This window comes from Vitis riparia, chromosome 3 (genome assembly GCF_004353265.1).
Source record: "Vitis riparia cultivar Riparia Gloire de Montpellier isolate 1030 chromosome 3, EGFV_Vit.rip_1.0, whole genome shotgun sequence".
NCBI classification, from domain to species: domain Eukaryota; kingdom Viridiplantae; phylum Streptophyta; class Magnoliopsida; order Vitales; family Vitaceae; genus Vitis; species Vitis riparia.
This window is the reverse complement of record NC_048433.1, coordinates 18953856-18977184: the sequence shown is the minus strand read 5'-3', so window position 1 is coordinate 18977184 and position 23329 is coordinate 18953856. Positions and strand designations below refer to the sequence as shown.

At 35.5% G+C, this 23329-nt stretch overlaps 1 protein-coding gene across 2 annotated transcripts; it reads right to left on the bottom strand.

Annotated features, from left to right (window-relative positions):
* Positions 1-1003: 1003 nt before the first annotated feature.
* Positions 1004-14160, bottom strand: LOC117911155 (protein FAR-RED ELONGATED HYPOCOTYL 3). Of its 2 annotated transcripts, XM_034825369.1 has the most exons (10): positions 13781-14160; positions 13253-13434; positions 2542-4759; positions 2400-2456; positions 2122-2190; positions 1965-2033; positions 1790-1858; positions 1644-1694; positions 1469-1548; positions 1004-1388 (listed from the first exon to the last, which is right to left on the bottom strand). In XM_034825369.1, the coding sequence occupies exons 3-9, from the start codon at positions 4711-4713 to the stop codon at positions 1492-1494; spliced, it is 2544 nt and encodes an 847-aa protein (XP_034681260.1). In that variant the 5' UTR covers positions 4714-4759; positions 13253-13434; positions 13781-14160; the 3' UTR covers positions 1004-1388; positions 1469-1491. The 2 variants fall into 2 exon arrangements, with proteins under 2 accessions (XP_034681260.1, XP_034681261.1); XM_034825370.1 differs by lacking the exons at positions 13253-13434; positions 13781-14160 and adding an exon at positions 4998-5082.
* Between the last annotated feature and the right edge of the window lie 9169 nt (positions 14161-23329).

Sequence of the window (23329 nt, the reverse complement as noted above, 5' to 3'; positions counted from 1 at the left end):
ATTCTTAAATGAACCTACAAATATTTTAAGGTGGGATCATGTTAGAATGCATTCATCTTTGTGGGTAGATAACGTCTTTAATAAAAATGAAGAACAGAGAATTGAACATGAAAAAGAAAAAGGGGAAAATTCAATCATTTGGACACTAAATTTGTTGTAAGATAATGTAAGAGAGTGAAATTATAATGTCAGACATCTCTTATCGCATTTGAAACTATACTTTTGGACATCCTAAAATTCCGAACACTCACAACAAATCTTTCTTAAAAGGGAGCTTTGAAAATGCAAAAATAGTTAAAACAAACTATACCTCTTCACTTCTAACGTCATTGGAGAGGATGATTGGCTTGTTCATTGCTCCAATTGGAGGGTTATGGAGTGGTTGGGTGGGAAGAAAAGGAAGAAGAGGTGGGGATGCATGAATTTGTAAAAGCTAAAGAGTCTTCTCACTTGGGTAATTCCATCCTTTAGAAAATTAAAATCTTGGCAGAGGCAAAGGAGTTTTGGCTGGGACCTCTATAAAATCTCTTTAGCTAGTGCAAAAAGTTGTTATGGTTTAGCGGAACTTTCATAATACCAAGATTGCCCCTTTTAGAATCTATGAGTTCAGCTTTAACTCATGGCTAAACTTTCATAATACCAAAATTACCCTTTTTAAAAATCCCGAGTTCAGCTTCAACTCAGACCCATCAACGATAAAGGAAGCCATACTGAATGAAACCCTAGTATCCAACATAGAACTGCTAGGGGTGCATAGCAAAAAGCTAACCCCCAAATGCAATATGCTTAGTACAGTTCGATTTTTTGGGGTTTTCCTTACAGTGTGAGGATACAGTTTGTCACCTGAGATTTTGTTAGGGTTGACCCTGGTCCGGAGAAACTGAACCATCATGCCACCTCCAGGAAAAGAAGATCAGCAGCCACAGCAACCGTGATGTTCTGAGAGAACTTATTAACCAAACTGTCTCAACCGAACAGGATTAGACTGAAGCAACAAGTGATATTAATACAACACAATAAACCCTATCTATTTCACTTGTAAGGAATTTTCTGATAACAGCAGAATGATTCAAAGGAGTGATGAAATTAAGTTCTAGAAATTCAAACTAAGTACTATTTGGGCTAGAAGCAGTCACAAATATGATATAACAATACAACAAACTTTACAAGAGAAATAAACCCTAACTCAGGATTTGTTCCAACGCTTAATGGGTATTGCTATCAGATGTAGGGTAATAACAGAACTACCTCATCTACCTTTGCTTATTTTACAGACACCGAGAAGAAGGTTCTCTTCTTCGGTAATCCTCCATTCACAATGCATGGTACATTTCATTTTTTACAGAGATTTCCAGCCCCAGCACAATTTTCCTTTTGTAATGCCTTGCCTGCAAACAAAGTGATTGTTGTCTGATACCCAAATTATCATCAGATTTGAGGAATAACTTGGGTTTAAAGGTAAACTAACTTTTGTAACGAGAGATAGGCTCCTCATGCATGTCTTGGTGCATCATCGTGCAACTGCGCGGATCTCACATTAGGCTCATCCTGCCATAGAGGAGAAGAAAAAGTGTAAGAAAGCTATGTAGTAAAGGTGGCATGACCCTACCCAACTATTTGAATACCATATATGAGAAACTGACCCGAATGGCATAAGCAAAACTAGTTGGTGTTCGGAAAAAATCCATCTGCCCCTGCAGACATGAAACCCCAATTTGTAAATGTAACAACTATAGGTTGAAATAACTTTAAAACAGAAACTAATGACAAACATTATGAATTAACATACCAGTCCATGAATGCTTTGCTGAGCACCATAATAACCATCATGACTTGGTGCTATTGAGTTTAGTTGCCCCTACAAATATGAGACAGAAGTTTGATCATCATCATTATGTTTCTCTATTCATGTGTAAGCATGTCAATCTTCCTTATTAAATAGTCACAATGATGACACTACATACCAGGCCCTGCATTGTCTGCTGATTCCCATAGTAATTGTCACGAGTAGGTGCCATTAAGTTAAGTTGTACCTGCAAAAAGCATAAAACACCAATTTTAAATTATAATTTTGTTCTGACGCTTCATGAGATGCATGACCTTAATTATAGCACTTCATACCATTCCTTGGACACTCTGTTGCGCACCATAGTAGCTGTCAAGGGTTACTGCTCTAGAATTTAATTTGTCCTACAAACACGATTTAATACACATCAGTAAACTTCCTTTCTTAATTGTCACAAATATTTTTTTTCCATAGCATCCTTTTGTAAAGAACCTCTTGAGCTTGGGAGGACCACAATTCAAAAATCAGATCTTCAATGATAAAATAATTTATAGGACATAAATTAATTGAAATATAAATTTAAGCAGGCAAGTATGTTTGAAGTATGACAAACCATTTGTTGCAAGCTGTCTGATGCTGCAACAGCCAAAACTTCTGGCTCAGTGGGTACCTGCAATATTAAGAGAGTCCTTTGGTGAATATGACAGACAAGCACAAAAAAAAAATAATAAAAGTAACCACAATTCACAACTGACCTTTCTTTTCTTGGTTGGATTCTTTTTCTTATTTGTCTTGCTCATATTTCTACTTTGGTTATCATCTTCAATGCAGAGGAGCCCATGAGCGCCTGATGTGCCAGCTTCTATAAGACTCTTACTAGAGTTATTCACATTAACACAATTTACAAAAGCTTCTTCTAGCACACGGAATGCAATATCATAACTCTCTTGGGATAATGATCCCTCTTCACCCAATTTCATAGCTCGTTGACACAAGTCATTGTATCGCTGTGACCTAGATTGCACCTGTTCAGATTCTTCTCCCAGTAAGTGCCTGCTCTTTGCATCTTTCGTCCAACGTTTCAGGATATATTGAGATGGAATGTCTGAAAGGCCACAAATTTGGAGAACTATCATTGCATGTCTACAAAGAAAACCTTTATATTCAAATAACCGGCATATACAAGAAACTTCCGACTTCATATCATTCCACGTTACAATGAAGTCTTGATTCTTCTCAAAATCTTGAACTCTGAAAGTTATGGTTGTGTCGTCTTGTCTTTCTCTTTTAGGATGACAAGCAACCGCACCCAAAACCTCACCTTGGAATTTCTTAAATACTGCATGTGTGTACAACCTTGACATATGCTTCTCCAAAGGCGATGGAGATTTTAAAGCAGGTTGTTTGTTCCAAGTATCAGAATCTGCTTTGGCTTCGTCCTCATATCTATCTTGTAGAATTGCTTCATAGAGTTTCACAAACTCTTGCACTGTAGTTTTCTTATGCACGTATTTGTCAAAGAAAGCATTAACACTTTCAGATCGCTGAACTGTAGACATTCCAGCTAAAAAGGTATCCTTCATGAAGGTTGGCACCCATTGTTTACGATCTTCATACAACGACTGCATCCATTCATCCTCTTTGAGTTCAAATCTATCAAGAATTTTACACCATCTGTTTTCAAACTCTTCCTCTGTCCATGACCTGTAAATGCATTTTTCAAATTTTGCCATAAAATTTTCATGCTGTTTAATAACCTGCCCAAGACTTTCAGAAACCTTCCCCAAAATGTGCCACAAGAAAAAGGCATGATAAGCATTTGGAAAAACCTCCAAAATAGCTGATTTCATGCCTTTGTCTTGGTCAGTAATCATTACTTTGGGAGATTGTCCACCCATTGCCTTCAGCCATGTCTGCATTAACCAAGAAAATGTTGCTGCGCTCTCATCTGATATTAACGCACATCCAAGCAACACAAATTGATAATGTTGATTCACTCCAATAAAAAGAGCAAGAGGCATTTTATACTTATTCCTAATATAGGTAGTGTCAAAAGAAACGACATCAGAGAAATTGATATAATCATGCCTGCTTTTGGCATCAACCCAGAACAGATTTTTCAGACGTTGATCTTCAGCCAGATCTATTGCATAAAAGAAGTTGGAATTTACATGCTGCATCTGTGTAAAAAATTCGAGCAAAACTTTTGCATCTCCTGGTTCTAGTGCCAGATTCCGACTCTTATCAAATGGACTTTTGGAGTCATTCTTGAGACCAACCACACTCTTATATTCAGCGAATTGTCTAGCCATCGCCGCATACATCTTTCTCGTTTGTTCACTGACTGCTTGAGCTGGTAAGAGTTCATGGTTATGCTCCTTCACAAAACTGTGTATAACCCATTTTCCATCTGATCTCCTCTTAACATGCATGCTTGCTTTGCAGTCTGTCTTTGCACATGATCGTCGACCTGTTGCATTTTCTGGGTCTTGCTTGTTTTGTCTGGCACGTGGTCGATTATAAGATTTGTCATACTCTCGCTTGGTCCCATATCTAGAACATGCAAATTTTGCATCAATAAATTCCCTTGATGTCTTTGAACGACGGCTATTTTGTATTGCAGTGCTGAATCCCATAGACCTAGCATATTCTTGATAAAAAGAATAGGCCTCACCATGTGATTCAAATTCCATACCAGAAAGTGGCTCAAGATTCGTATCCTCTTTAAACACTACAAGATCTGCATTGAGAGAATTCATGTCCCCTCCATCTTCACCATGTACCTCACCTCCAACGTCCACCATAGTTCCGGTCTCTCCATCTCCATGATGTAGTTTGTCTTCACCATTCAACATAGTATCAATTCCATTTGTTTCTTCATCTTCCTTATCATGTTCACCAGAAGGTAATCTAAGATCTATATCCATGATGAGAGTATATTTTTATGTCCAGTAAATCCTTTTTCAAGGATACCTGAGAAGTTAAAAGAAAAAGTTTATGCAAGTAAAAACCATTAAAAAAAACTGATAATTATGTAAAAATAACAACAATAAGTTTAAAACAAACAGCCCTTAACACCTCTTTGGTCTCTTTAAGACACTAACTAAAACACAAACAAATGCCAACACTTTTATGCTTGAAAACATTTAACACAATTTATTTAAGTAATCAAGATAACAGAAGCAAATCTTGGGTGGAAAAAATGCCTAACCAGATAGATGAAGAGGAAGTAGACGATACGAAGTTGCTGATGAGGTCATGACAGTGAAGGCAATAGTTAACTCATTTCTGAGCAGCTACAATGATAAGGATGGGTATCTTAGTTGCACTAGTAACCCCAGATCCCAAACCAATTTTCAATATTTAACAAAATCAAGATTCTATTGTGACCAAACAGTTTACATAGATCTGAAGCTTATCATTAAATAGTTGTGAAAAAATACCACAATAAAAGCCCTTTTTCATAGTTTTTCAAATATATAAAAAATGAGAGCTATAATCTTTGCACAAAATTAATGGTTCCTTTCTATTAATAATGGTAATTTGACACATTTCTATATTAAAATATATCTCCTTGATGGGTGAGTTATATGTATGTGCAAATGCATGTAAACTAGATACTTCATGAGGAACTGCTAGTGCTAGTAGGGACATAAAGAACCTTATACAAAACAAAGGGAGATGCTTGATACCCTTAATGAGAGTGAGCTTACTTCATCGATAATACCTTAGTCTAATTTACTGCCCAGATAGCAATTATAGATGACAATAGAAAGTGTAGCATCAAGCCTTTAATAAGTCTCTAACGGTAAACAAACTTGTCTCTTACGAAGAAACAGTAAGAATCTTTTTAGGACCCGACTTAGTTCTATGATGGATAGATCCTTTAATTCCTAATGATTAGTAGCTCTTTAGGAAAAAAAAAATCCTTGGTATTTAGTTACTAGAGTATACTCACATTCATACAAATGCACAGATAAATGAAAAGCTACTAACTCCGTAAGATGAAGGTGAAAAACAGCATGGTGGCCATCTGTTCATGCATATTGCTTCTGCTAACAATTGTCTATGTAACAGAGGGTTTATTTTGCAATTATAGGATAATGCAAGGTATAGAAACTCCAATCTAGTGATTTCACAGGGAAGCTGCCTAAGAAGCATTTTGGAGAACTAAGAAGCAAGCTTAACAGAGGTAGATGGGGTTGCTCTTGCCACCAACCAGTTATTATATATGAAAAATGAAGGGAGTCATAATATGAGCAAAAGACTAGATTTTGAATTCAATTTACTATACATTCAAATCAAATCATTATATGCTTTAGGACATTCACCAGAGCAGGTTTTCTGAAGTGCAACCAAGTGAACAAACCAACAAAGGAGCATAATCCAACATCAACCAATTTGGGCCAGTCAAACCCATTGTTGGGCCTCAAGAAATCCAACTTGGATCTGTTCTATCTTTGATAGGTATAACTTGGATGAATAATACAGTTTCCAATCAAATGGTTTTAGAAATTTAATACTCACAAAGCTAGACAATCATCACATGGTTTTTGAGCCATCAGGGCACTGTTTAGCATTTTGAACATGGCACTTAGCCTAACTTTCCTTCACCATTTTTTTTTTCTTACACCTTTTTTATAATAATTATTTTTCTTAATCATTAAGAGAAAAAGCAATCATAGAGGATAAACCAATATATATTACCTCATTAAAACCATGCAATTTATTTTAGAAGAGAAATAGAAATGTATGCACATAAGCAAAGGCCATATTTTTTCAATATATTGTTAACAGAGATTATGTCACCATGAACACCCCAAATTTATTTATTTTGAGAAGTAAATAGAAATAGTATTGAGAAGCGCCAAAAAGGGGCGCACCAAAGTACACATGCTATATACAACAGCCACCAAAAAGCCCAAAAAGGAAAGGGAAAACAAAAAACAACTTCCCCCCCCTCAAACCGGCCCCAACCATGAGCTAAATAAAACATACCAAGTAACTCCTACATATAAAATAACCATTGATTGAAGTACAGTCTTACAGTGTGACTTACTATGTTTATTCAAAATAAAGGGAAAATTCCCCGAAGGAATACAGTTTTCATGATAATTATGAGCACTTAGTTCAGAGAAATCCAGAGCTCATTATAGCATAAACCCTAAAAGAAATCATATGGTGTAACTCACTACGTTTATTCAAAGGCCATGCTACCAGGATGCTTTGACCAGCACATCTAAGCAGTAAAATTATATATATATATTGATCAGAAACGAAATATATATTGATAATATTAATGTTCAAGTAAAGGACGAAAGGTCCTTCCCACAAAATACAAAACCTGATCAAAGTAATACTATACTCCTCCACCATACAAGGATAACTACAAATAAAGGCATGTACAAAATATCACAAAAGACCAAAATCAAACTCTCTCAAACGTCATCCTATTTCATATTTTAGTGAACAGAAAAAAATATTAATTTGAATAAAACATCAAATTATGCTAGTCTTACAAGCATCACAGTATGCATATTTTTTTTTGTTTGTAGTTTATTTATCTATTTTTTATAGGTAATCACATGGTACAAACACTTTTGACAGTTATTTTTTGTTTGATAAGCAAACAGAGCATCTAATACTGGCAGTATACACAAAGCTACAAAACAAAAATGCGATGGTATCTAAAAGAAACAGCCTTAAAAAACCTAAAGTACCCACACTTAAGGCAATCCAATAATTCTATCATTTAGAACTTTCCCGTTCCCAACGAAACATGGGACTATTCCAAAAGGGATTTAATGAAGTTCTTTAATCTTTGATCCGAAAGCTCTTCTCCATTAAAAATTATACGGAAAGCCATTCGCCAAACATGGTCTCTTCTTATACAATCCCTCAAACTCCCACTCAAAGAGGAGATCTTTCACTATAACTGGAAACACCCATTTCATGCCAAAGATTACTAAAAGAAACATTCATAACTCCCTTGTCCTATCACAATGAATAAAAATGTGGTTAGCTGATTCTACCCTTCCTATCAAAATTCCATACATTTTTGGCAGTTGAATAAAGATCATCAAAAATTGTTTAGATTTTTTCCAACATCTGTTTCCGTACTGTCTAAAAGGGACTTAAGGATTTTTTTTATTTTTTTTTTTTAAAGGCAGATGAGGCTCTATTTTATTTTTCTTTCAGATTTTTTAATTTTTTTGTCTTATTCTACAAAAATGTAAACTTCCCTTGATGATGCAACAAATATAACACCATTTGTTTCTATTCTCACTACATCAAGAGTCACAGCAATAGAAATAAAAAAATCTGCATGCACAGAATTTTCTATAGCTAAAATTTACAAGTCCATTTTTCTTTTACAAGCTAAGAATCTATTGTTAGTTTGTAACATATAAGGTATATGATGGAAACTCAAGGCTAATATTACAAAACTGAAAATTTGAGGCTAAGACCAGAACCTGAGACATGTTCAGGAATAGCAAATAAAATACTTCGTAATTCTATCATTCAAGCAAACACTGTTAGCAGAGTAACAGTAGAATGCTATAGAAGTTGATGACTTTATCAACTAGGTAATTGGCTACATAAAGTGTTTACAATATTTCATACTTTTCAGGAATATAATGAATGAAATTTTCCCATTTCTAATTTGCTGACTAGTTATACTGTGTACCAGACACAATATGCAAAATCCAGAAATTGAGACCGAACATATAAACAAAAGCCAGAAATTGGTGCCCATATGAAATGAGCTTTTGATAGGTTGTTCAATAATCTAGTATTTGAATATGCAAGGCAGATAAGGGAATGAAGAAGCTAAAATATAGAGCAAGTAGCGGCAAATGTTAAGCCCATCAAAAAAAAAAAAATATTGTGGCAAATTTTATCCTTAAGGAAAGGGATGCCGTTTGGAGAGAAGTTATTTGTGGTAAATTTAGGGAGTTGGAAGGGATTGGTGCTTAAGGAAGTGAGGGGTAGCTATGGTGTTGGTCTATGGAAGGCTATAAGGCTATTGTGGGAGATGTCTCTTCCAGAACTCTCTTCGTAGTGGGCAATGGGAGAAGGGTCAAGTTTTGGAGAGACAGATGGTGCGGGGATGAGCCTTTATGTGTGTCATTTCCCTCCTTGTTCACTCTAGCTAGCTCAAAAGAGGCTTGGGTGGCAAATTTGTGAGTGCACTCTTCTAAGGGGGGTGGTTGGAACCCAAACTTCTCTAGACCTCTCAATGACTGGGAGATTGGGATGGTGGAATGCTTCTTGTCGAGGATTCAAGACAAGGTGGTGGCTGAGGAGAGGGAGGATGAGGTGTTTAGGGAGGTTACAAAGAGTGGATCCTTTTCTGTTAAGTCCCTCTATTCTATCCTTGAGGAAGTAAGGGTAGGCCCTTTCCCAACTAGTATTGTATGGAATGCTAAGGTTCCTCCTAAGGTTAGTTTTTTTGCTTGGGAGTCAACATGGGGGAAAGTTTTGACTTTAGACCAATTGCAAAAGAGAGGGTGGTCTTTAGCCAATAGATGCTTCCTTTATTATGCTCATGAGGAGTCAATTGACCATATACTCTTGCATTGTGAAAAGGAAAGGTTGTTGTGGGAGCTCTTGTTCTCTTTGTTGAGGGTGTGTTGGGTGATTCATGCTTCCATTAGAGAGACCCTTTTAAGATGGCATGGTTCGTTCATTGGAAGAAAGAGGATGAAAGTGTGGAGAGCAGCACCTCTTCTGGACAATTTGGAAGGAGAGAAATAGAAGATCTTTTGAGAATATGGAACTTTTTTGTTCAAAGGCTGAAGTTCATGTTTTTGTGCAACTTATTATCTTGGACAAACTTGTTTATAGAAAATATTTCTATGTCCTTAGTTGATTTTATTTATTGGTTGGGGACGGATTGAGGGAGGGAGTATTTTTGTTTCCTTATCCTTTTTGGCGCTATTAGGCAGCCATTGTATACACTATGTGTACTTTGGTACGCCCCTTTTGGCGTTTTTATACAATTTGCACTTACTTATCAAAAAAAAAAATTATGCTTAATATTTGTGCTTAGATTCCAATACTTCTATTTATGTAGGCACCCCCTACCATAACTTTTTTGTCTAGTTAGACATTTTTTGAGCTCCAAGACTAGTTGCTCTAGTACATGTTGTTTAGAAGCCAAATATGAGACATCTGATATTCATGTCAACCCCAATATATGAGACATCTGATATCCATGTCAAACCCAATATCCTCACCAATGAGCTTCTAAATTCACTATTTCTTTATTATTATTATTATCATCATTATCATTTCTTCTGCAACCCAAAGTTGGGTGAAGCAAATTGGAAGGGAACACTGACGAGACTGACATTTGGCACCCACAAGAATTCAAAAAGATGTCCCAATATCCATATCAGTGAGCTTCTAAATTCACTCTTTCTTATTATTATTATTATTATTATTATTATTTTCAACAGTTTTTATAAGAATGCAATAAGGTGCCCCAAATTTAGACATTCCATCGGCCTACAAACCCTTTATTGAAAATGCAAGGGCAAACTCAAGAGCCTAAAGTGAATAATATCTCAACATTTTGGCCGATTATGAGAATATTAGGGAATAAATCGTTGGAGTTTTACCCAGTAAAGCACCCATTAGGAAGCCATTTTCCCAACACTAATCTTGATGAACGTTTGAAACGTACTTAGTAATTACTAGATTCAGAATTTGATAAGGATCACATCCCGTATCTTATCTATAGGCAAACAAGAATAATATATTAAGAAAAGTTCCTGACAAAAGGAGGTGCAACTGTGGTAGACAGGGCACATCCAACTAAACAAGGTAACAGGGAACAGCAAAGCAAAACAAGACAAAAGAAGGGGAAACATAAAATAAAAAATAAAAAAACTGCCAAAATAGAGCACTTAAGCTGCCCTAAACTATAAATAAAATCGAAGCAAGAGAGAGTCAACACTCTAAAGGAAACTTGGAGTACTCAAATAAAGAAATAAGGAAATTATACGTCAGCTTATGAACCAATAACTCCTTCCTTAAAAATCCTCCAATTTTGCTCCTTCTGTAAACACCAAAAAAATGCTCAAAGCCTACAGCATGTGCACAGTCCAGGACATGATAGCGTGTTATTAGTTTTCTATACTCCTATATTACATTAAAACATTCATTCCTTTGTAATCTTTCAGCTTGGGTTAGCGTGTACATAATAGAAGGCTCAATGTCTTTGATTGATTTTGTAGATTGGGCAGAGTCTTGTTGAGAGTGAGCGTGTTTTTTGGTGTCTTCTTTTTTTGGTGCCTTTCTTTTAGGCGCCCCACATAAATGTCACGTGTACTTTGGTTTTCTTGGAACCTTATTTTCGTAGTAACCTTACCGATTTTGAAATTGAGAACCTTGAAAGACTTATGTCTTCCCTCGATCATCTGCATTTGTCTTCAACCATCCCAAATGCAAAAGCTTGTTCTTTATTCCCCTCAAGTTTGTTCTCGATAAAATCCTTCTTTGTGGCCTTGTCCAATCTATCAGACTTATGTCCCTTTTCTTCATCCAAATTCACATAAAAATCAAAAGTCTCATCTAAGGTTAAGGCCTTTGCTAGGCCAGAGGCATATAAAAAAGTAGATGCCAATGTCATACTAATTGGTGCATTTTGTGTTCGAGGAGTAGAGAAATGGTTTATCATCCTTTTTACATTGCCTTGCAACTATAAGACTATGGTACCATCTATTCAAACAGGCTAGGATGGAGTGGGTTCCAACCAAGAGCATATGTAAGATGATGACCATCTCATATAGGGGTTTCGGGAGTTTCCTAAGATGGCTCAATCATGAACAACAAAGACCTGCAAAAAACATACTGAGGTAGTGATTTCATTCATACTGGAGGTAGCAAAAGAAAAGGAGATAGATCAAAAAAGACATAGGAAGAGGCAGCAGAAAATAACATTGCCATGGGTTTTGTAGGGAAATATGCCCCTGGATTGAGTTGGGATGGTAAGAAGGGATTCATTTTGCTCACCTAGACAGTTGGGACAAAAGACTTTTTTGAGTTATCTTGTTTCAGACAGCTGTATAATTAGTAAAAGTTGTATCGAGCCTTTCGAACAGTAATATGAAAAAGAGTAGGGCCAAAACAAATATCAGCCATAGCATATTAATCCAAAACCTCAATTTATCTTCCAAAACCAATTGGCTTTCAACCAATTTCATCAGATACAAGTTCAATTGGCACCTCATATGCAGAGATAATATGGAAAATCATCACAATAACAATAAAACAACATGGACTTTTCCTTTTCTTTATTTGGGCACTATTGGGGTAGGGGAGGTTTGAGGATGTTCTATTTTTGAAAGAAAACAAGTTCAAGGGTTTGGAAGAGTATTTCTTACCCTTTCTTGTGTCAATTAGGCCAAAAATATCAAATTTTTGAGACACATGTCAAATATTGGGAGTTTGTGTCAACAGGATACGTTTTTTGTTAAACAGAAAAAACAGCAGGCATTTTTGTTAGTTTCCACACAAAATGTGCAGTCATGATATTCTCTCAGTATCTTTTTCCATTTTGGTGACATCTAGTTATAAATATTTGATTTGTTGAATTCAATCTACTGTTATTTCCTTATTTAAGCCCAAAAATAATGCAAAATCCAACGAAAATGCTCTAAGAATATATGTGGGTGATAACGGGTTTTCAAAGCTAACCTATTGAAAACATTGTTTGTTCCAAATGACACCTGTGATAATCCAAACTCCATTCAGCAGTCATCTACTATGCTATGGTATAACACCGATAAGGCACTTCCTTTCCTTAAACAACAGATTGTCTATGTATCTTATCATGCTTATGCCATGATTCTGAATTTAAAAATGGAAATGGATAGGTTCTATTGTTCTAGTTCCTTCATGTTATTCAGTAACTTCTGATGCATTATTTCCATCTCATTGTTTTGACCAATACCAAACAACATTGTTAACACCCGACATATTCTCCCACTAATACCAATACATAAACCCATGTGCAATCTAGTCCAACCACTATTCATCTAGTTCCCTCATGTTCTTCAGTAACTTCTAGTCCATTATTTCTATCTATTTCCATGTTTTGGCCAATACCAAACAATATTATCAACACCCAATCTATGCTCCCACTAATGCCAATACATAAACCCATGTGCAATCAAATCCAAAAACTACTCATCAAAGGCCTACCAATACATGCCAATCCAAGCCCAACATTGCAGGAGCTATGCTCAAAGGTAATACTCAAAATGGGCTCATCTAACACGACGACAAAGCCCCGATCACCTGTAAACACTAGTTGATCACACACGTCACCTACTAGCCCTCTACACAAGCATAAAAAAATTTTGAAGTGATCCACCAATACCTTAAAGTTCCACAAATTCAAACAAAAAAGCAACAAGTATATACTCATAACCATGTAACAGAAATAATGTAACTTACTTTTGTTTGATTCAACAATTCCCCCTATCAATTTATTCTGCTTTTTCATGCAAATTTAGTTCAGATTTCTTCTTTACACCCTTTATTTAGTGAGTCAGCTCCATTGCACAAATGATCATCAATCAATAGCACAATTCAATCATACATAACTATCAACGGACTTCAGATTCACCATCCGATATCTGCAACAATTCAGCTGCGGATTAGGCACTGATGCTAGGGCAAATTCAATCTGCAATCTTCCAATTCACCAAAAACTGAACCGAATTCGACAAAATCAATGAAGACGCATTGAATTCCGAAAATGAACATTACACACAGTCCAGTCATCAACAATCACAATACTAAATGAAATTGTACTCAATTCTGGGAATGAAGAAACTCAGACTATTTAACCAAAAGCAACATAGGCATTCAACCAACACGTTATACTCAATTCCAAACGTAAGAAAAAATCAACAAACAAAACTAAAAAAAGAAAAAAATTCCAAAATTGAAATTAAAAACAAATGGAGAGATAGAAATCACCTAGGAAGGAGAAGAAGAAGACGAAGATGATGAAGATGATGAAGATGGTGAAGATGAAGAAGAAGAAGAAGCGAGCATGTGCGATCGGGAGCAGCTGCTGCTGCTGCTGCGAATCGGGAAATCCACACGCGAGTAGGGGCGGCGAGTGGGAGAGGATCCGCGACCAATTTGGGGCGATTAGGGTTTCGGGATCTCCCACTCGCTTTTCTCTCACTCGCTCTCCACACGTGTCGCGTGTGCGAGGGTGGTGGCTGAGGGTGTTTTCGTAATTTTGGCGGCAGCGGTCTATACCACGCTCCTGTGTGCGTGCGGAACATGGGAAAAACGCCCCTGCCGAGGTCTGGGCTCCATGGACCCTGAGCTCGGACACGCGCGGGGATGGGCCGTGCGGCGCGTGCTCACCGGTGTTCCAAGCTCTGCTTCGAGCCCACGCGCCCGTTTGGGCCCATTTATGGAGCCAACTTGGGAGAAGGTCCAAGAAAGAATCATGGTCCGCTGGTCTCCCATAAGGTTTTTTCTTTTTTCTTTTTCTTTTTTAATTATTATTATATATGTTGCAATATTTATTTAGAATAGTTATAAAGATATAAAAATAAAATTATTTATCAAGAAGTATAATTTTATTTAATAAATAAATACATTTTTTAGTATTAAAATATAAACAAATAAAATTTGATAGTGTTTTGAGTAATGTATTTGTGGACCCCGCATTTCGGCTCAATGCGTTTCCCACTCGATGGCGAGCTCGATTTTTATTTTGAAAAATTGATTTTTATTGATTAAAAATGACTTGGAGTCGCCACTTATTTTTGTTTTATTTTTAAAAAGGGTAAACAAAATAAGAAAGAAAAACCCTAAGTGTGACTCCTTGTTTCGGAAAAGGTGGTCTATGAAAAACCGGATCGGGTTCGGGGGTCAGGTTACTTATCGGGAAGGTACGGTAAAAACCGTAGCACCCCTCTAAGTCCCTAAAGTCGGATCTCTACTAATAAAGTGAAGCTGATGTGGCAGTCAACAAGAAAATCGATGAATACTCAAATCGATCATGCACAATATGAGAAGCAAAGCAGGTATAAAGAATGAGCAAAATATGAATTAACCAGAGTAGGAGTGAGCGCGTACCTGGGCAACGAATCATCATGCGCTATCAAGGAAAAAGGTTAGTGCACAATAAATAGCATAACATAGCTCACATGTCACTAAATTGAGTGCAAAATTATCGAAGGCACGCATGACACTTCACTCAAAATTCACTTTTATTTTGAAGAAAATTCATTTGATGTTGGGCCCCCACCAAAGCCCATTTTATTTTGCATGTATCAATTCCATGAATTCCATCACTTGGAATTACAGAATTTTACCCTTGCTTATTTTAAAACATTTTAAAATTATATAAAATAAATTCGAAAGTGGCTCGCTGAAGAGAAAATGGCGGCCAAATTTTATTAAAAGAATGAGGTATTTAGAACCTAAAAAAAAATGCCTAAGGAGGAAAAAATTTTAAGAAGTTGAAATTATTTGAAGAATTTTTAAGAATTGGAAAACTATTTGAAAATTGGAATTTGAGGGATCATTTTAAAAACAACAAGGATAAAATAATAATAATAATAAGGAAGGTAATAATAATAATAATAATAAAAGGTGAAATGAATGAAATAAAAATGAAAATATGAATAAAGATTAAAAAAAGTAAAAGATGCATGATTAAGGGAAAATGATTGGAATTGATTTATTAAAACTAGATTTATTTAAAAACAAGAGAGAGAAAAATTAAGACTTAAAATCACTTGAAAGTGAGATTCTCTTTTTGAAAATGGGTTTTTGAAAACATGCATGAAAATATAAGGCGAGTCACGTGTGTCTTAAAGATGGCCCAATCAAAGGTGGCCATGCTTAGCATGCTGGAGTGGGGTCCCCTTCTCATCATGTACTTCTGGTCCATTCTCAATTCCAGGAGGTTTTCCTTTTAGGAGGTTACATAAGGAGGCCTCAACGTGTACCTGGGACCGGTTGAGGAAGAGACAATTTCCAGGTTTTAGACTTTACGCTGACTGTGTGGCAATTCCTCCAGATTACTCTAATCTCATACAAAGGGAAGGAGAAGCCGCAGTGGCAAAGACGAGGCGCCCACCATTAATTTGTTAGTTCCTTGTGCAACTTCAGTTTCATATCAGGAGAAGGAGCATGGACAGAAAGCAATTCGATCATCTGGCGGCAAATTCCCCACTTGTCAGCAGTTTTCTCCATGTGCATAAGCCCACAATCCTGCCACATTGATTCTTTCCAATATTCACGCCATACATTTCCTGTTGCATCACGCCCTGATTTCTCTGAGCCAAGTTCCTTATATTGAAACTCGTCAGCAGCCTCCTAAAACTTATCTTCCCACTCAACAACATGATCAGCACTGACTCCCCTGATCAGCGTCTACCTGCAAACCACACCATCAGGTCTTTGTTCAATCCCTGTCTCCCTCCACCACCTTGATCCATCAGGACTTACTCCATGGGACAATGCTCCATCCACCTCATCAAGAGCATGAACAGCTTCTGCTGCATGTCCTAAAAATAGAACGCCAAGTTCATCTTCCCTGTCGCCTCCAGTCTATCTTCTTACAGGGTAACATGAGCCCCAGACCACTCTCTGATCTGGGCAAGCTTGTTTTTCGATCCGGTTATGAGCTTGGGAATTGCGCGTTCTGGTATGACAACTTCGAGTGTACTCTTGGTGACAGGCGTTACAGGGATTCTGTTCAAAACGCTTGGCACAGTTTCATTCTGCTTCACTGTTTCGCCACCAGTCCCTCCAACTTGATCACTATCAGCAACAGTTTTACTAGTAGTTGCTCCTCTCAACAGATGTCTCTCCAGTATTCCACCTATCACTTTCAGCTGATGTGGCAGCATCATCAACCCAATCTCTGGCACTCAGAAAAACGCTCACGTTTAACTGTAAGAACTTTATGCTGAGAGTCAAGCTTCACTGTAACATCAGAATATCGTATGGCTAAGACACGGCAGAGGTATCCTTTCAGTGGACCAACTCGGATTCTCAATGCCTAGGGACACCCGATGAGCTGCTATAGTTGCTGTTATAGATGGTATGACATTTGATCTTTATGGGCCTCGGAAACTTGAGTACTTAGCTTTCACCATACTTCGCGAATCCTCATCACTTGAGAACCTCTCATCATCAACCCTGCCTTTGGGAAGATGACCTCCAGTGCATGCAAGACGGGAGGATAAATAAGAGAGGTGATACGATAGGATGAGTTTGGTGGGATGAAGAGAGAGAGAAGGTGACGGGATGAAATGGGCAGTGAGTATGGAGAAGTTGGGTAAATGTGAGGATATAGATGATGATGGGTTCAAGTGGTTTTGGGTGGGGTTATGGATAGTTTGAGAGATGGGTATGAGTAGGTTTTAGAGAGAGAAGTGAATAGATATGGTGGTAATGTTGGTTGGCAGTGGGTATGATGAGGGCAGTGGGTTCGTGTGCATGAACGAAGATGGATACATGATGTGGTGAAGTGCATGAAGAGTATGGAGGGTGGCCATGCAAATATAGTCTTCATGCATGTGAATAGGTGGAACTCGGGATTTTAATGAAGGCCTTGAGGAGAGCCTCGGGTGGCCATGCACGCGTGGAAAATGGGTTCAGCAGAAAACGGGCATGAGGTTAAAGGTATGAGGATGGGTATGTAGATTCAGAGAATGAGAAGGATGATAAGTGGGGGAGATGGGTATAGAGATGTTAGAGAGAGAAGTGAGTTATGGGGAACGTGGAGAGAGGAAAGGTGGTGAGTGAAAGAAAGGATGGTGAGGGAATAGGGAATGGGTATGAAATGGTTTTAGAGAGATGAACATGTTTAGTGATACGGTTAGGAAAAAAAAAAAGATTGGCGTGAGTGGTAGTGGGTATGGATCATGGCCATTACAGCAGACCCCTCAAATGCTCTTTTCTTTTTACCGTTTTGGCAACTACTTCCCTTCCACCAAGCTCATCAACATAACTAGACTGTGGACGGGATGGATCCCATGAACCATGAATCATATGAAGTGAGATGATAAGAACTTTATCAGAGTGGTAGAAGCCCTCAGTTGTCTCGTCCATCAATGTTAATAACTGTAACCTTTGCACACCCGGACTTTAAAGCTAACTGAACAACCGGACCCGCATGATTTTAGGAAGCAATATCCATCAACTTGACCAGGTTGAGCCTGATGATCAGGAGGTTCGACCAATGCCTATGCAATTTTTCCATGCCCATAAGTATATGCATCTTTGCTGATAATGCAGTACCAGCAGCCAGAAACGCAGCATCCCATGACCCAGAATTTAAGAGAGTTCCTGAACAAAGCTCCTTTCCGCCATCCCTGTCTGCTTGCACTAGCTCATCTATGCATTCTCTTTTGAGGATACATACCCTATTCTTTAGCCTCTCAGAGTTTTCTGGGTACTTTCCAAGAATTAGATAAGGGAAATGGTTACAGGATAGCACCATTAATTGTCTCAACAGTCAAGCCCAATGAATCAACTCTTTCATTAGTGCATGCGGCTTATCAATGGCGGCAAAGAAAATCTCCATATTCCATTGCTCCACCATTAACACATGCCAACTGCATCCAATGTCGTGTCACCCTTCGGAACCTTTCCAGATGCAATCAACTGATGATATTCTTCATGAGTTACCCATTAGTCCAGCTTGCATAAACTTTGGTCAAAGACACCTTTGAACGAACCTCAGCATAGAGCATGTAACAGAAGTCGCGGCGGAATCAGCTGTAGCAATGGTGGGAGAAAAGCCTCATCTTAATCTTCCAACTACTTGACCAACATTTCGGGTGCCCAAGAAAACAAATGGATGAGGTATTAACAGCTTAGCATTTCCCACGCTGCGCATACATACCTACCAGCGGATTCCTCGAATATAAACCCAAAACCTTTCCCTCTGGCTGATATTCAATCGATCCATACCCTAGATCGAGCGTATAAAAAGAACAACAAAAAAAAGAAAACAGAGTCCAGAACAGAGGAGAGCCAGGAAAAGCAAACAAATAACATATGAATGAAGAGAAAACCACATCTGATGCCTCTACAATGGGCTCGCATTGGTGGGAAAGGGTAGCAAACAGGTTCAAACGAGGAAACATCAATTTATATCTTTACATAGAGCAAAATGAAACAAAACTCTCCCAGGATAAAACCAATACTAGGAGGGATAATGAATGAAACGATCAGTTAGCATGTGAAGAAGCCAGAAAGTGATGCTACTCAGATATATCTCCTGTTATTCCTAAACAAACATAAAAGCGGAACCCGAACAATTATAGGAGAAAGAGAAAACAGTAGTGATAAGAAATAAAGCAAAAGATACATGGTAAGCTTACCTGAATGCTCCCTCCAGCAAAAATAGTTGGATCTCACAAAACCCCCGCCTCTGTTTAACCTCCTCTCCCAGAAAAGAAACTCTTCTCGCTTCCGTCCCCCTCCTCCCTCGAAAAAAACCCCTTTCCTTTAGAAAATTTCACCTTTTATCTCCTCCTGTTTCTATCTTCCACAGCAAGCCACTACCGACTCCACTGTTGCTCCACTCAGCAAGCATGGCACCTCTGACCAACAGCATGGCTGGCCATCTCAACTTGCTGCCTCCACCAGCTCGTCTCATGTGTCGAAAGGGGTCCCTCCACTTGCCTAGGATGCTGCCAGCTGCCAGTGAGGAGGAGGTATCCTTCCAATGTTATTGTTACAAAAAAAAACTAAAAATCCCCAGCTCCTGAAAGGGGGTCTACAGTATTTCATAATAAAACTAAAAAAAAAAATGATTTCTAAAACGAGTATAGGTTGTTTATCAATGTTTTCAAAATGATGAAAACATTTTTAGTTTATATTAAAACCCTAAAAATTGGTTTGGGTGGTATTGCAAGAAATGTTAGAAGTGTTTCCTATTTCCTCCTCCTTATAAAACTCTAGGGGAAGCGCTATTAAAAGTATTAAAGACTAAAAAAACTTAAAAAATAAAAAACCTTTAATTGACTAATAAGAGTTAGTTTGTCAGTAATTTTAGGTTAAAAAGTATTTTTGAAAAAAAAAATTTGATGTTTAGTAAAATTTAAAAGATATTTTAAAAAATTTTATATTGTTGAAAAATTATTTAACTTATAGTGTTTTCTAAAAAAACATTTGATAAAAACATTTTCAAATAAAACATTTAAACTACAAACACTTGAAACGTCTAAAAATCCATTTGGTAGTGTTTTTACTCAAATTATTTTTAGTAAAAATATTATTTTTTATTTTTTAAAGTATTTTTAAAACAATCACCTATCAAATGTTTTTATAAAAAAAAAACACTACAAATATTTTTTCAATATTACAAATGATTTTTCAAAATTTTTAAAATGTTTTTTAAATTTTATCAAATACCTAATTTTTTTTCAAAATCAATTTTTAGGTTAAAAAGAGTTTCTAAATTCACTACCAAACATACTCTTTAAGTGTTGTTGAAGTTTAAAATATTGTGAAACACTAAATTTTAATAAGAAAAATGGTGTGGATTGCTTTGCTATTTGTAACTCTAATTCATTATCATTATTAATTTGACAACAAATTAAAATGATGATTTACTTTATGAGTGCCCAACAAGTGAATAGGATTAAAATATATTTAAAATGTTATCACTAATAATTCCATGTTCTTTCTTCAATGATCATATAAACAACAAATTTAATCATACCATAACAATTTTTTTATTTTTGTATATTAAACTTATAATTTTGTATTATAAGTAAAATTAATGGCACACACAGAATGTATATAGCATGCAGTTATTCATGTTATGTTTGGTTTTTGGAAAATATTAGGGAAAAAAATGTAAAAGGAAAATGGTTTTCTCATGTTTGATTTCACTATCAAAAAATATTTAAAAAAATCAAATAATTAAAATTTATATATTTTTAAATTATTTAATTTTATTGTAATAGAGAGAAATAAGTAAAATGAGTTTGAATAAATATATAACAATAATTTATTAATTTGAACTTATTTTTCATTTTCCTTCCTTTTTTCTTTATTTATTCTTTTATTCTCTATTTTCTTTCTTTCACATTTTCCCTCAAATTTTTCAAAAACCAAACATAGCCTTAAGGATAACTTCACTTACCTCCTCGAGGTTTTAACTAAATACAATTAGCCTCCATTTATTTGAAAATTCATCAAATACCTCTCTTATTTTGAATTATAGGGGAACCGATGAAATTATCAAATGAGAAGAATGTGTGAAATATGTGATGAAATTTCAAATCAATAAGAGTTAAGTGTATTTGGCCAAAGCCTCAAGAGAGGTTTATGAAATTAATCCAGTTATTTATAAAAGGAATGAGAGATTTTCTCATTTATGCAATTCACTTGTCTTCCAAGGGTAATTGATTATAAAATATGTTGCATTTGTCAATATTATTAGCCCAATGGTTCTCCTAATCATATTTTGGTGATAACAAACATATGTAAGTAAAATCCATGGGTGCACTTAAGAATTTTCTTATATTTTTATGCATCTTTAAAAACTCGATTTATTTATTAAAGTTAAATTTTGTTTAAAACTCGAGTTTTCTTATACAAATCATTGACAAATCGTTTTAAATTTATCTCATTAATACTCTTAAAGATTTTGCCTAAGTGTTAAAAGTGAAAGGAATAAACACAAGATGGGTTTTTGAGCCAAAATAGGGGAACTAGTCAAATGACTGGTCAACCGAACAAGGTATCTGTCGATCGGTTAAGCCTTGTCAATCGAGGACCGGTCGTGGGATGCAAAAAACCTTTTATCTCTTATAGTAGTCATGCATTCCCAATCGATGTCCGATCTAGGCCCGGTTGAGGCCTAACAATCACTTGTCATACATTTATTGTCTAACGACTAGTCAATCGATCGACCCCAACTCAATCGATCGATACTACTTTTTGACATTTTGACTTTCAATGCTAAAAACCTATAAATTGAGAATTTCACTTTATTTATGAGTAAAAGAACATCCACATTTAATTGTTTAAGTACATGTGTTTCACCTAAAAGCTCTCATTATCTTTTTGGTGCATTAATTCTTCACTTCCATACTCTTTAAGTGCACCCTTATCGTTATTCTTAGCATTTTAGTTGTATTTGAGCCCTTATTGAGCTACGTTGAGAGGTTTTCCTCTATTAGTTTGAGTGTTTTTGCAAGTGTTAAAAGCTTCAAGTAAATAGAAATTTGAAGGAATTGTATAAGAGTCCATTGGAGGGAGAATTCAAGTGTAAAGATATTGGAAACTTGGTTGAAGCTTTAAGATAGTGGAACCCTCACTCGATTAGGAACTTGAAAATAGTGGACATAGCTAAGGGGTGTCAAACTACCATAAAATATGTGTTTGTTTTCTCTAACCTTATCTTTTTATATTTATACTTATTTTATTTGAATTTGTTGTGTTTTAAAAAAATCTTTTAAAAACCCAGTCCACTCCCTTCACCTAAGATTAACCTTATTTTCTCAAATATTATTTGAATTAATTTATTTATTCTAAAAATTTTTTCGCTTTCTCCCTACTTAAACATGATTTTGATTAATTATTTTATTTGAAATTTAGTTTTGAAGAAATTTTTTTTATCAAGTTGAGAACCAAATGAAGATCAAGATGGAAATAAAAGATTTAAAGCATTTTGAAAACCCTTTAACAAAAACTAAGAAAAGAAAAATAAAGAGGAAAAGTAAACGAAAATAAAAAATGAAGGAAAATAAAAAATAGATTTAAGATCGATAAATTATTTTTATTTATTCATAGATGTAGAGAATTTAAATGATTTAAATATATATATATATTCAAGTAGTTTTAATTATTTTTTTTTTACTTTCTAAATTAGATTTATTATTATTACTATTATTATTGTTTTCAAAATCAACAAAAAAATATATTTCAAAGGGTCCTTAATTTTTTTAATATAAAAATGTTTTAATACTATTTTTGATAACACATTATTATAATAAAAATAAATAAATTTTATACCAATCATTTTTTTTAAGAAGGAATCCATAAAGCAAATCGTAATTTATTTTTATAACTAAATTAATATAATAAAATATCTCACTTAATTTTTATTTCGTCTACCATAATATATATATATATATATTTTTTTTTTTCTGAATTTAGCTTTAATTCGTTTAGAAAGTGGCAAATACATTACCTTATTGTAAAACTATTTAAATTTTAATCAAATATAAAGAAATTTCCATACCATTTAATCAAAGAAATGATGGCTTCTATATTAAGTTTTTCCTTAAAAGTCATTTTTGACAACAAAAAAAAGAGAGAAAAAAAAAAAGCAACAAAAGTTACAAAATTACATAATTTTGTGGCTAAATGAATCCAAATAGGGCTAAAAGTGCAATAATTGTTCTAGAAAAAGTATTGAACACTTTTTTTTTTTTTAAGAAAAATAATTGAAATTATCCTTTTTATAAATCTAATTTTTAATTTTTTAATAAAAAATATGGATAAAAATACCATCAATTTTTT

Coding starts and splice junctions, on each gene's coding strand:
- LOC117911155 (XM_034825369.1), bottom strand. CDS start 4,713: ATGGATATAGATCTTAGATTACCTTCTGGTGAACATGATAAGGAAGAT. Junction 2,191..2,399: donor CAGACAGCTTGCAACAAATG/GTTTGTCATACT, acceptor TCGTGTTTGTAG/GACAAATTAAATTCTAGAGC. Junction 1,859..1,964: donor AGCAGACAATGCAGGGCCTG/GTATGTAGTGTC, acceptor TCATATTTGTAG/GGGCAACTAAACTCAATAGC.